Below are 12,632 nucleotides of genomic sequence, written 5' to 3'. Positions count from 1 at the left end.
TAACTCCAAGCACAAAACAGATTCTGAAACAAGAGAAGGGAATGATCTATTTTGATTTAGCGGCAAACTTAGAATTTTTGTATCCCAAGGCATTTAAATGAAACTTAATGTCCCAGTAGGACAGTGTACTTTCATGTATATGAGGTTATCATTTGCTGAGCAATTGCAACATGTAGAACATTATAAGACTCAAAAGATATTAAGCTAAAAATGTTTTGTACCCAGGAATCTGAGATGTATGAAACAAAGGTAAAACAACATAAACAAATAAGAAGGCACTGATGGTACCCTAAGCATAGCTACGATGCTGCTTGAACTTTTCTGTTCCTTTTCTTTCCTGTGCTTCTCCTTAAACTTTCTCCATGTCTCCTCTTAGGTGAAGAATTCCTAAAGTAAAAACTTCCATCTAGAAAAAAGTTTAGAGAAGACCATAAGCTGTTTTAGAAAAGGAATCTTCTTCTTGCCAAAGCAATTAAATAATACCTTAAATAACCGCCTAAAAATAAAAGCTGCCGTTATTATGTAACAAGCCTCGTACTACCTCAATTCACAATGACTCTGAAGTATGAGAAATCTGAAAACCAAGTCACCCAGCAATCAGAACTCAGATTCCCATCTTCATTAGAGACCCTCTTCTCTTCACTGTCTATACTCTCTTGAGGTGTTCTCATCTAGTTCTTAAATACATCACAATGACTCAAATTTATCAGTCACTTCATCTCCAAGGTAACATATATAATTATCCTTTCAACACTTCCCCTGGATGTTTAATAAGCACCTCAAACTTAACATATCCAAAATAAAACTCTTGATTTTTTTATTCCAAACCTGCTCCTCCCTCAAACTTCCCCATCTTGGTAAATAGTTCTACCATCCATCCATATTTTGTCTTAAGTCAAAAATAGGAGTCAATCTTGACTCCTTGTTTCCTCTCATTTCATACATCCAATGCCATGACAACTCCCAAGTTTCACATATCATAACTCTAACTACCCATTGCCACTTCACTGCTAAAACCTTAGCTGACACCATCATCAACTCTAGACTACTTAAATTCATCCTAACTGGTCTCCCTGCTTCTGCTCTTAATCTCATCCTCCTCTACCCCAACATCCATTCTCTAGCAATAGACAAAGCTTCTCAAAATTATAGATCAAGTCTCTTTATCTCCCTTACTTCAACCCCACAAAAAGACTTCCTGCTTTACTCAGAATAAAATATAAAAGTTTGACTTACACGATCTGGCCCCTGCCTATTTAACTTTCTCTCATACCACTCTGCCCTCTGCCATGCAGGTTTCAGTCATGCTGGCCTTTCTTTCCTCCATCCCTGGAAGATGCCATGCCCACTCTAGCCTAAGAACCTCTGCCATTGCCATTCCTGCTGCCTTGCAATGCTATTCTTCTAGAGCTTTGCATGGCTGCCTTCCTATCACTTAGAATTTGGTCTTTTTCACTATAGTATCCTCAATACCTGAAACAGTGCTGGATACAGAGTTGGCACTCAATATACATTTGTTAAACTCGAGAATGACTCCACAGCCAGTCTTCCTACCATGTTACATTGTCTCTAACAATACAGGGTACATATTGCCACTCGATAACAAACCCAAAACAGCCTGATATTTTCAGATCCTTCAACATAAATTTTCTTAAAAAGCCTTAAAAATGTCCTCAGTTTTACTCCTTTCTAAAGGTATATAGTTCATTGGGCATATACCCAGAGAAAACCATAATTCAAAAAGACACATGCACCCCAGTGTTCACTGCAGCACTATTTACAATAGCCAGGTCATGGAAGCAACCTAAATGCCCATCGACAGACGAACAGATAAAGAAGATGTGGTTCATTTATACAATGGAATATTACTCAGCATAAAAAGGAACAAAACTGGGTCATTTGTAGAGATGTGGATGGACCCAGAGACTGTCATACAGAGTGAAGTAAGTCAGAAAAACAAATATCATATATTAACGCATATATGTGGAATCTAGAAAAATAGTATAGATGAACCAGTTTGCACGGCAGAAATAAAGACACAGATGTAGAGAACAAACGTATGGACACCAAAGGGGGAAAGCGGGGGTCCGGGGGGAGGAGGTGATGGGTGGCGGTGGGATGAATTGAGAGATTGGGATTGACATACATACACTAACATGTATAAAATAGAACCTGTATATAAAAAAAAAATTAAAAAATAAAGTATATAATTCAACTGCTGAAGTCTGTATATACTACTTTTTAAAATTAGAAGAACTGTATATTAAATAATAGATCTTTGAGTTTTCATTATATAACAATTAAAATACTAAAATGTATGAGTGGTAACTACTAAATAAAATGTAAGTATATATAAATGCAGCTTGTCTTGTCTAATGGGAAAAAAGTATACATAGACAACACACGATATCTTACATAGTATATACATACATATATAAACATTAAGATATATGTTGTCTATATAGAAGTATATATGTCCATATGTGTATATAGTATGTATATAAGTATATAAAGTACATATACACACTCATTCTACTGCTAATTACACAAGCTCTTTTCTTTAGCCTGGCCCTTTTGCCTCTTGTAAAATTGATTTCTTCTGGTCCTCCCACTTCCACTATCATGACTTTTATCAGATTATCATCTATGTCTAAAATGTCCTGCCATCCAGCTCATTAGCAAATAAGGATATCAAGGACATGAATTTTAATCAGACAGAAGGTTAAGCCAGGTTTTAAAATTCTAACTAGCTATGTGACCCTGGAATCTTTAACCCCATCCTCAGTTTTCACATCCACTTCCTAGCATCACTGTAAGAATTAAAAGGGAAAAATGTAAAGTCTTTTTGCTTTATCATTATTAAATTTTAAAATTTGAAGTAAATCTCAAATTTACTTCAATCAGGGAATTTTCTATCTGAAAATAGAAAACTGAGTCCCCCCCTACCTACTGCCTATTCAAGATCTATAAATATAATTCATTGATTTCCATAGATTTCCATTCACCTTCTTTTCTAAAAGAGAAGTCACGTTGTACAACAGCCCTGGTAAATGCAGAGTCAGATACTGTTTGAACATTCGCAACTACAGGAGTTCATATTTGGTGAAACAACCAATATTATGTCAAGTAGCAGTCAAAAAAGATAATACTTAGATATTAAAATTCATTTGCTTAAATGCTCCCCCTGACAAAGACTTTTTTTTTTTTATCTCTTTATGATCAATACCTCAGGCAAGCAACCCTTACTTTGAAAATGTCTTTGCTTTTTACTTCACAAAAATGATCGCAACTAATCAGTATGATGATCCCTCAACTTCCCTCCTCTTACTCTCAACATTATTCTGTGGTGAACAGTTAACCACCAAATCCAAAGATCTTTTCTTAGTCCTCATCTTATTTGACTTCCCTCTAGCCTTCATCCCCCCCTTAACCTCCTACCCAGTGCAATATGGTTTAGTACCCTTTCTAACCCATTCTTCCATTTCTGTCTGTCCTCTGAAATGTGTTTCCTAAGGTCTTGCTTACTTAGGTGGCTTAAGTAGCAACATCTCTGCACAGATGACTCACGTTGTTATCCCCAACATTTCTACCAAATGAATCCTGCATGTTCAACTACCTGCTACACCACTGGGATACCTTACTGGTGTCTGAAATTCAATACGTATACCCAACAACAACAAAAAAAAAGAATAAAAGAAGAACCCACCACATTCTTCTCCACATCTAATTCCAGACTTGGTTCATAACATCATAGTCTCCCAGCCACTTTGGCTTAAAAAAACATAACTAGACCTTTAACTTCTACTTCCACTTTGCACTACTCCCTCCAAAACATCTCAAAAATCGAGCTTAATGATCCTACTCCTGCAATAATTTCACATCAGTCTCTACTCCTACAAAGCCTCCTCAGTTCAGGTCCTCATTACTTTTTACTTAACTACCATGATAGCCTTCTAACTTATCTCCCTACATCCACTTTCTCCCCATCCCATGCCCTTCTGCATCCAACAGTTAGGTCTGACGCACACTTTCCTGTTAAGAAACCTAAAGTGATTTCTCTCAAATTACAAAACAATTCAATTTAGCTTTTGAAGTCATTCATTTATTCCTCAAATATTTATTCGGCATCTACTATGTGTCAGACACCTACTATGTTACCAGGCACCATGATTTTATAGCTAGAAACAATAAATAATGATTAAGATATAATCCTTACCCTTACTCCATAAACTGCCCTTAATCTAACCTTCCAATTTACTCCCTGCAAACTCTGTCCTAACCCTTCACATAAACTACTCAGAGCTTCCCAGATATGCCACATTCTTTGTTGATGAAGAAATTTTGAACTTTCCCTTGTCTGAAATACTTTCCTCTATAGCTCTTGGATATTCTTGGTTATAAGGACTCGTCTTCGGATTCCCATGACACATTACTTCTACTTGCAACTTGGTTATTTATGTACATATCCTATCTCTTTACTCTCAAGTAAGCTCCTTGAAAAAATAATGTATATCTGATTAATCTTTGCAATTTTACAGTGCCTGGCACAAGATATTGTACATAGCATATGCCCAATACATATTTGTTGGTTGAATATGTATCCAAGGAGTTGAAGTCCCTTAATTCTACCATGTTTGTCTTTCCTCTCAGGTAATAATGCATATTAGAAAAGCATAGCCTTTAGTAGTTATCTGATTGGAGTAGCCTCATTCATATGCTTACTACCCTATAAGATTCCTTTGTCTTCTTAAACATAGTACAAATTACTCTTAAAATGTTACTTAAGCAATGAAATACTACACTAGAAATGAGAATAAGTCTAATACCTACCTTAAAGTTTACCTATATAGTTTTTTAACATTTCTGTGTGTTATTGTGTATCATTGGATGGACAAATTTCCATTGCAACTAACTATAATAATTTATTGATACTTAACTGGAACATGTAGAAAACGTGTTCCATTGACTACAACAGAGTTGTTAGAAATATTTAGAACAGCTGAAAATATGATTAAAAATTCCTGAGGGGAGCAGTGTCTGCCAACTTGATTGGTAAAGCAACACAAAACAGACCTGTTGGTGATATCAATATAGGTAGATAATTCCAAAAGGAAAACATTTTTAGACATATTCACGTGTGTGAAAGTATAAACCAAGCAAATAATTTCTGAGCAAATGCTACAGGGAAAAGAGCAAGAAGTAGAATAGGTTGATAATCTAAGATGGATTTTGGTCCTACTGTAGGATCATAAGGATCCTAATTAAAGGTCTTTAGATGCTAAAATAAGATTTGTATACATTCCTGTCACATTCAGTATACCTAAAGATAGTGAACATAAGATGCATTCTGTAACTTTTGTTGTTTTAAAGAGATATATTCACTTTATTACAACATATATTGAAGAATATTCACATTAGTCAATAACTACACTTTAAGTTCAAAAATCATACCACCCTCAAATTACTCTAGAAATCTCTATTTAAATATTTGGTTTGTAAACTATATAAACCATTGAAATACAACTAGTCAAAGAAAGACAACTATTACTGTTGTTCAAACAAAGAGCTATGGGAAATAAAATATATAAATATTAAACCTAATGATTCTTTAGGCTTTAGTATGTGTAATTGTATAATGATTTCTTTCCTGTTCTTACAAAAGAAAAAGAACCACCACCCAGTGATGATGATAATGATAACAGCAAACATTTATATAAGAGCTTAATATGAGCCAAGTACTGTTCAAAATGCTTTACATACATTAAATCTGCAAGGCAACCTTATAAGAGTAAATATTATTACTATCTCCTCTATAAGTTAAGAAAATTGAGGCACTGAAAGAGGTTAAGAAGCCAAAGCCCACAGCTCATCAATGGCACAGCCAGAGTTTGACTTGTTTCCAAGATTTGGAATGAATTAGCTTCATGTAGAATAGTTTTTCAAAATTGTAGTGCATCTAAAACTTCTTAAAGTTATGAGCCCACCCTTCATTAAGCCTTAAATACAGAACAAAGTTATTAATTCAAAACAAAAATAAGGTTTTAAAAATATTTTCAAATGATAAAGTTCTTAATTTCCTAGATGTTTAAATAATGTTTTAACAAAAAAAGAACTTCTGCACTTTTCTTTAAAAGTGCTACCATTGAGAAATAGCAAAAATCTATCAATATTTAAAAGTATAAAGAAACTTAGGTATTCATAAAGATATTAGCATTGTTAATCAGAGAAATTAGTTTTTCTGGTGTCAAATTGTCTCAAGACATTACTATTAAACAAGCAAGCAAAGAAAGCTCACACCTGCACCTACCCAATTCTTGTCTCAAACAAGCCACCTGCCTCAAGCTTAACTCTAGGCAGCTGCATTACCAATACCACCGTGGTTTTTTTTCCTACTCTCAGCTGCCTTTCCCTTTCCCTTCTACATTTTTAGGATTTTAGGTTCCTATCTTTTTCTGTTTATAAGACAAATAATAATAATAAAAGTCTTATCAATTAAGGGTAGCTCGAGATGGAGGAACTTCTGAATAGTAGTTTGGGCTGTGGCTATCCTACTGTTCTGGCCCATGCTGCTGAACAAGAGATGAGAATCTTGTAATTCCTCAGCAGTAGTATGACATCCTCAAAAGCAGAATTCCTCACCAAAAAGAGCACTGTAAAACCTTTAAAGATTTTAGGAGAGGCCAGAAAAGGGGCTGAACTCAAGATATTCTAAGATTTGAGAAGTTAGGGTAAAATGTAAATTAGAGTGGTTGATAGCACAGCACATACTCAGAGACAGGGGAAAGGCCTCAAACCCAATAAAAGGAAAAAGCTACTCAAGAAAAGTCTTACTGGAAGAATTCAAAACCTAGCAACAAGATGGAATTCAAATTGCTCCCAGGAGGCAGTTCAAACAAAAAGCTTCTTTTCCAGGAAGTAAAAAACAGAAAAGATCCTGGCCTTCAGCTGAACAGGTAGCAACAATGGCAAGATATTAGTTTCCTCACTGCTACTGTAACAAGTTACCATAAACTTAGTGACTTAAAAAAACACAAATTTATTATCTTACAGTTCTAGAGGTCAGAATACATTGGGAGAGCTGTGTTCCTTCTGGCTCCTGGGGAGAATCTATTTCCTTACCTTTTCCAGCTTCTAGGGACTGCCTGCATTCCTCGGCTCATGGACTACCTTCTGTCTTCAAATCCAACAATCACATCACTCCGACATCTACTTCAGCCTGCACAACACCTTCTCTGCCTCTGACCCTCCTGAGTCTCTCTTATAAGGACGCTTGTGATTACATCCGGCTCACCTGGATAATCCAGTATAATCTCCCCATCTGAAGATCCTTAATTTAATCACATTAACAAAGTCCCTTGGGCCATGTACAGTAACAGGTTCATAGGTTCTGGGTATTAAGACATGGATGTCCTTGAAAGGGCTGTTGTTCTGCCTACCATAGGTACCAAAGGATGGGCTTCAGAGGGAGGTTACCATGAAAGTAAAGAAACAGTAAATTCCTTAAATAGGTTCACATCATGAAAGAACAGCTGGTGACTGTTATCCTAAACTCACCTTCTCCATACAAAGGGTACATCTTGGGGTTCCCTTAGAACGTAATAAAATATCGATAGTTTGCACACTACAAAAAAGCATAATGTAATGCCTGTGCCATATTACAACTGAATACTGTCAGGGAAGAGAAAGAAAAGCTGCAAGAGGAAAGGATATTAACTTTGAAAGATTAATGTATATTAGAGGTAATCCTCTAATCTTCCAGCAGTAGAAAATGACCCATAGAAGCTTAGTTAGAAACCATACAGGACTAGAGCTGGGAAATTTCTATTTGAGTATGTCTCTCAATGGTATCCATTTCAACATATCCTTCAAGAAATAGCAACAATAATAAAAGCTAACACGTACAGAGCAGCAGCAATTATTAACTCAGTTAATCTTAACAGCAGGATGAGGTAAGTGATATTATCATTCCCATTTCAAAATGAAAAACACTATGGCAGGGAAGTTAAGACACTTGTCTAAGGTCACACAGCTAGTAAGTGGTAGAACAAAGGTTTGAACCCAAGAAGTCTCCAGGTTGTGCAGCACAGAACAAAGAGAACGGACTATCAAGGGGAAGAGACCAGGCTTAAATTCACAGTGGAATCCTAAGTAGCAACACGAGTTTTACCTATTATTATAAGCCTCACTTTTTTCTGTAAAGTAGGCTGGTAACACCTATAGTGAATATTAAAGCCAAGCAAAGGGACCAATATATGGCAGCAATCTCAATAACAGATATATAGTATTATTATTTTTATCTTTCTAGCATTATTTTGCAGACTTTTTCCAGGTTTAATCACAGCGCCAAATGCTTTCAGTGAATGCTCTGCTCACAACTATAGTAAAAATCAGCCAACTTTATTCTTTAATATGCTCAAACTTACACAAACAGTGTCCAAGGCAGTAATGTCCAAAGTTTTTCAATACTGGGTCAGAAATCCATATACAATCAGGATGCAATGTTTAAAATAACAAAGAAATAAAGCCTATTCTATTCACAAAATACAAGTGTTCTAATATCAAAACAGCAGCATCATAATTGTTTACTGAATACTATTCATAGAACAATTCAGTTTTTTTAAAGCCCAATGCAAGTAACATCAATTTTGAAGGCATCAATAATAACATCAATATTTAATGGAATGAATGATATATTTTCAGAGATCCTTTCAATTCTGAACCTATTAATTCAGCCTCTCTTCAGTCAGTTACATGCAAGAGAGTCTTTTTTCACTAAACAAAGGCATACCCAAACATCTTAGAGTTTGGCCACAGTGAAAGAGCTTTCAGGACAGTTCTGGCATTCATCTGCTTTTTTCCAAAGGCCCAGGGATCCCACACCTTGTTGGTGGGCATAGTTCACTTTCAATTCAATTAGTCGCTTCTGACACAAAGTCATATTCATAAGGCGGGCACTTGAAAATGCAGATATACGCTGTGGACATTCCAAAGGAAGCCATATAAACTCAAAGCATGGTCCTTCTCAAGAATCAAAACAAAATAAAAAACAAGAATATCTTCTGAAAGTATGACTCCATTTCTACCAATGCTGTGAATTTCTTCAAAAATCTATGATTCTATGACTGGAAATAAGTTGGTGCTTAGCTAGCACCTCTTAACTGCCAGCTACTCAATCAATCCTATTGAGATCTGAATACTTGTACTTCTTAGAACAAATTAACAGTGCTCCCCTTTTTTTCTCTTGTGGTTCGATTTCAGTGTATACACATGGTTCATCAAATAACTAAGAAAGTGTAATCTTATGATCCCTCAGAGTCCTAAAGTTGGGTTTTTCTGTGCCTTTCATTTCCAGAAAGTCCTTGATCTGAAGAAGCAGTTCAGTAAACCTGCTGAATAAGCCATCTGATTGTATTAAGCTGAACTAAAATCTCTACAGCCCAGCTTCTTCCAAAGAGTACATCAACAAGGGATGATTAAGAGCCAAAACATGAAGAAAATTCTCAATCTTTGTCACTTCCTTCCTCACATCAGATAATTAACCTGACTTGTAAAATTTAAAACTCAGCACAATATCTCCTGCTAAATGATGCAGTGATAACTTTTTATTTTTATTTTTTTTTTAATTTTTTTTTTGCAGTGATAACTTTTACATTCTGCTTTGACTAATTCCAAAGCCATTTTTCCTTCAAAAGTGCAGTCTCAACTGTGACTAACACACACACTTATTTCAGGTTTCACCCAAACTCCACAAATCCCTTTTTGCTATATGTTTAGGATCTACGTTATAGTTATGTCCCTATGTTAGAACTAATTAGGTGAAAATGTTTCACTAAAAATATCGGGTAGGATTCACACGAAGGTCAAACAGATTCCAGCTGGCTTGAAATTTTCTATGTGGAATTTCATGGTGCATGCATGGGCTCTACTCTATCTAGTTTCCTTTGTCTTCTATTAGGACTAATCTAGACATTGACCTTTCCCTTAGCTCTGCTGAAGCCAAAAGACAAGGATTCCAATAACCTGGAAAGATAAAATATAATACCTCAAATCTTTTGACATAAAAACAAAACTTAATGTGTTAAAACTAACAATTTACAGCAACCTTCACAGAAGATAAATAAGGGAAATGTTTTATCTCCATATTTCATCTATAATGTAGATAAAATTTGATTAATAATGATTAATTGGGAATAAGATCTTTTAACTAAAGTTTAAGCAGATTTGTTTCAAGTGTTATTATTTTTTTAATCCAAAATCCACTAGTTTATTTCCTTACCTCATTAATAATTGTTCAGATATAATTCACTGAACATATAATTCTAGAAGATGTTATTTCATGGACTACATCTTTAATATTAGATTATGTTATTGTTTATTATTCTTCTGAATCTTAACACTAGAAAGCAGAAAAAAGTCTAGCTAATAAAGAATGTATTGAAGGTAATGATTATTAAACACCATTTCAAGACATAAAATGCAAAACTAAACAACACACCTGATTGAATGACGAATCACTATCAGAGCAATTGTCTGTGCAGTAACTATTGCTTTTCTCCTTTTGGATTTTTTTCTGCCTTTCTTGACTTCGCATTTCATCTTCTTCAAACTTGTTGATCATAGATTCCACCACTATCATCATGATGTTCTTCAGGGAATGCATCATTTCTTTGTATCTTTAATTCAAAGCAATCTTTGTAAGAGAAAGGCTATTAGCACAGGTTAAAACATTCAACTAAATTAAACTACCTGATTATTTTTTTCTTGTAAAGTCCCTTTAACAAACAATTCTAAAGAGAAAAGTCAGTTTTTCTGAAAGAACAAATGGCACAACAGAATTCACACAACAGGAAAAATAAATTATTAGGGAATCTAAAATGTGTTATTTCCCAAGTTTTTCCATCTGGTTACATGAACCAAAGCAGTAAAATTAAAAGAATCCAAGGCAAGATGTTCCAATGGCATAGATTCCAGTAATTAGCAACAAAGTCAACTATTAATATCAAACTACCAAAACCCAGCCTACTTTACACATCACTTTTATTCCTTTTTTTAATTTCTCTTTCTCTATCCTCCCTTCCTCTATTTTCTTTGCTTCCCTTCTCTCCTGCCTATAATTTATATGTATAGGCGTCCATCACCACAACTAAGACCTAAATAAGTATTAAGAGATCAGTGGGTCCTTTCAAACAGAGGCTAGAGAACCCGCTGTCAGAGATGTTAGGAAAAGGATTCCTGAAATTAGTAGAAGTTTGAACTGGATAATTTCTAAGATCCCTTTCAGCTCTAGCGGGTCTAAAAACATATATTTTTAAAAAACTTATAATAAATTTCTCCATTTATTAAGTGCAAACTCTCAAGCATCCATACTAACATTAGACTGAGATCCTCCAAAACCCTACAAATAGAATTTTAGAGCTAGATGGAAACAAAAATAATCTAGTCTACCCTTTATTTTACAAATGAGGAATATGAGACGTGAACTACTGAAATTTCTATATTTAAAACAAAAAGGCATAAAGATTTAAATAAACATAGTGAATAAAGTACTAAATTTGGAATCAGAAAACCTGGATTAGAAACCTGACTACTTTACATACAAGCTCTGTCATTATAAATAAGTCTCTTTTTCCTCAACTATATATGAGATAAAAAGAATACAATCTAGGAGCACTCTTCTATTTACTAGATGGGATGTTGCCCAATTTATAAATCACTGAATAAAGCCATTTAGATCTTCAAATTAAAAAAAAAAATACAATCTAGCTGATCTAGTTCACATAGCCATAGCAAGAAATAAATGAGAATATATATCTGAAAGTTCTTTGTAAATATGAAGCATGATAATATGTATGTTTATTGTTTATCATTATAATACTGGAAATAACACTAGAAAATAAGCACAGAAACTTCCCTTTCTTTATATTTCTGGTTAATGCATCATATTAACTACATAAATCAGGGAAAGGATACTTCTCTCATAGAAATAATATAATCATGCTGGGGGATTTGGCTAAAAATAGTGGACTGAGTTTTTAAAGTTTAAAGAAATTTTTTGGGACTTCCCTGGTGGTCCAGTGGTTAAGACTCCATGCTCCCAATGCAGGGGGCCCAGGTTCAATCCCTGGTCGGGGAACTAATAAGATTCCACATACCGCAACTACTGAGCTTGCGTGCTCTAGAACCCATGCACCGCAACTAGAGAGCCCATGTGCTGCAACTACTGAGCCTGCATGCTCTAGAGCCCACATGCCACAACTAAAGAAGCCCGTGCACTGCAACAAAGACCCAGCGCAGCCAAAATTAATTAATTAATTTAAAAAAAAAAAATGAACTTTAAAGAAATTTAAAAATATATTTTAAATTATATATTATATACATTATATATTATTAAATATATGTGATTTCTATATGTAATTTAAAATACATTATATATTTAATATTATTTAACAATATATAATTTATATATTATATAACTATAAGTAAATTGAATATAATACATATAGCTATATATGTACATATTTTTAAAGTCCCAGAAATTATGAGAAAACACAAAAATATTAAAAGAAAATTAGAATACATTAGGAACGATACAGAGGGAAAACACATACAGAAAAGAACAGCTATAGAGGTGA

General features: G+C 34.5%; 1 protein-coding gene and 1 non-coding gene across 3 annotated transcripts in view; one reads left to right on the top strand and one right to left on the bottom strand.

Annotated features, from left to right (window-relative positions):
* The window catches only part of TBC1D32 (TBC1 domain family member 32), a 185,970-nt gene that overhangs the window by 158,600 nt on the left and 14,738 nt on the right, over window positions 1–12,632 (bottom strand). For both annotated transcript variants that reach the window (XM_059941965.1, XM_059941966.1), the window contains one exon: window positions 10,496–10,673. In XM_059941965.1, coding sequence (XP_059797948.1) covers window positions 10,496–10,673 — 178 coding nt within the window. The remainder of the gene's footprint in view (window positions 1–10,495; window positions 10,674–12,632) is intronic.
* Window positions 12,061–12,133, top strand: TRNAW-CCA (transfer RNA tryptophan (anticodon CCA)). Its single transcript has one exon. It is a non-coding gene; the product is annotated as a tRNA-Trp (tRNA).

Source organism: Balaenoptera ricei, chromosome 12, assembly GCF_028023285.1.
Source record: "Balaenoptera ricei isolate mBalRic1 chromosome 12, mBalRic1.hap2, whole genome shotgun sequence".
NCBI lineage: Eukaryota > Metazoa > Chordata > Mammalia > Artiodactyla > Balaenopteridae > Balaenoptera > Balaenoptera ricei.
This window is presented reverse-complemented; position numbering and strand designations above follow the sequence as displayed.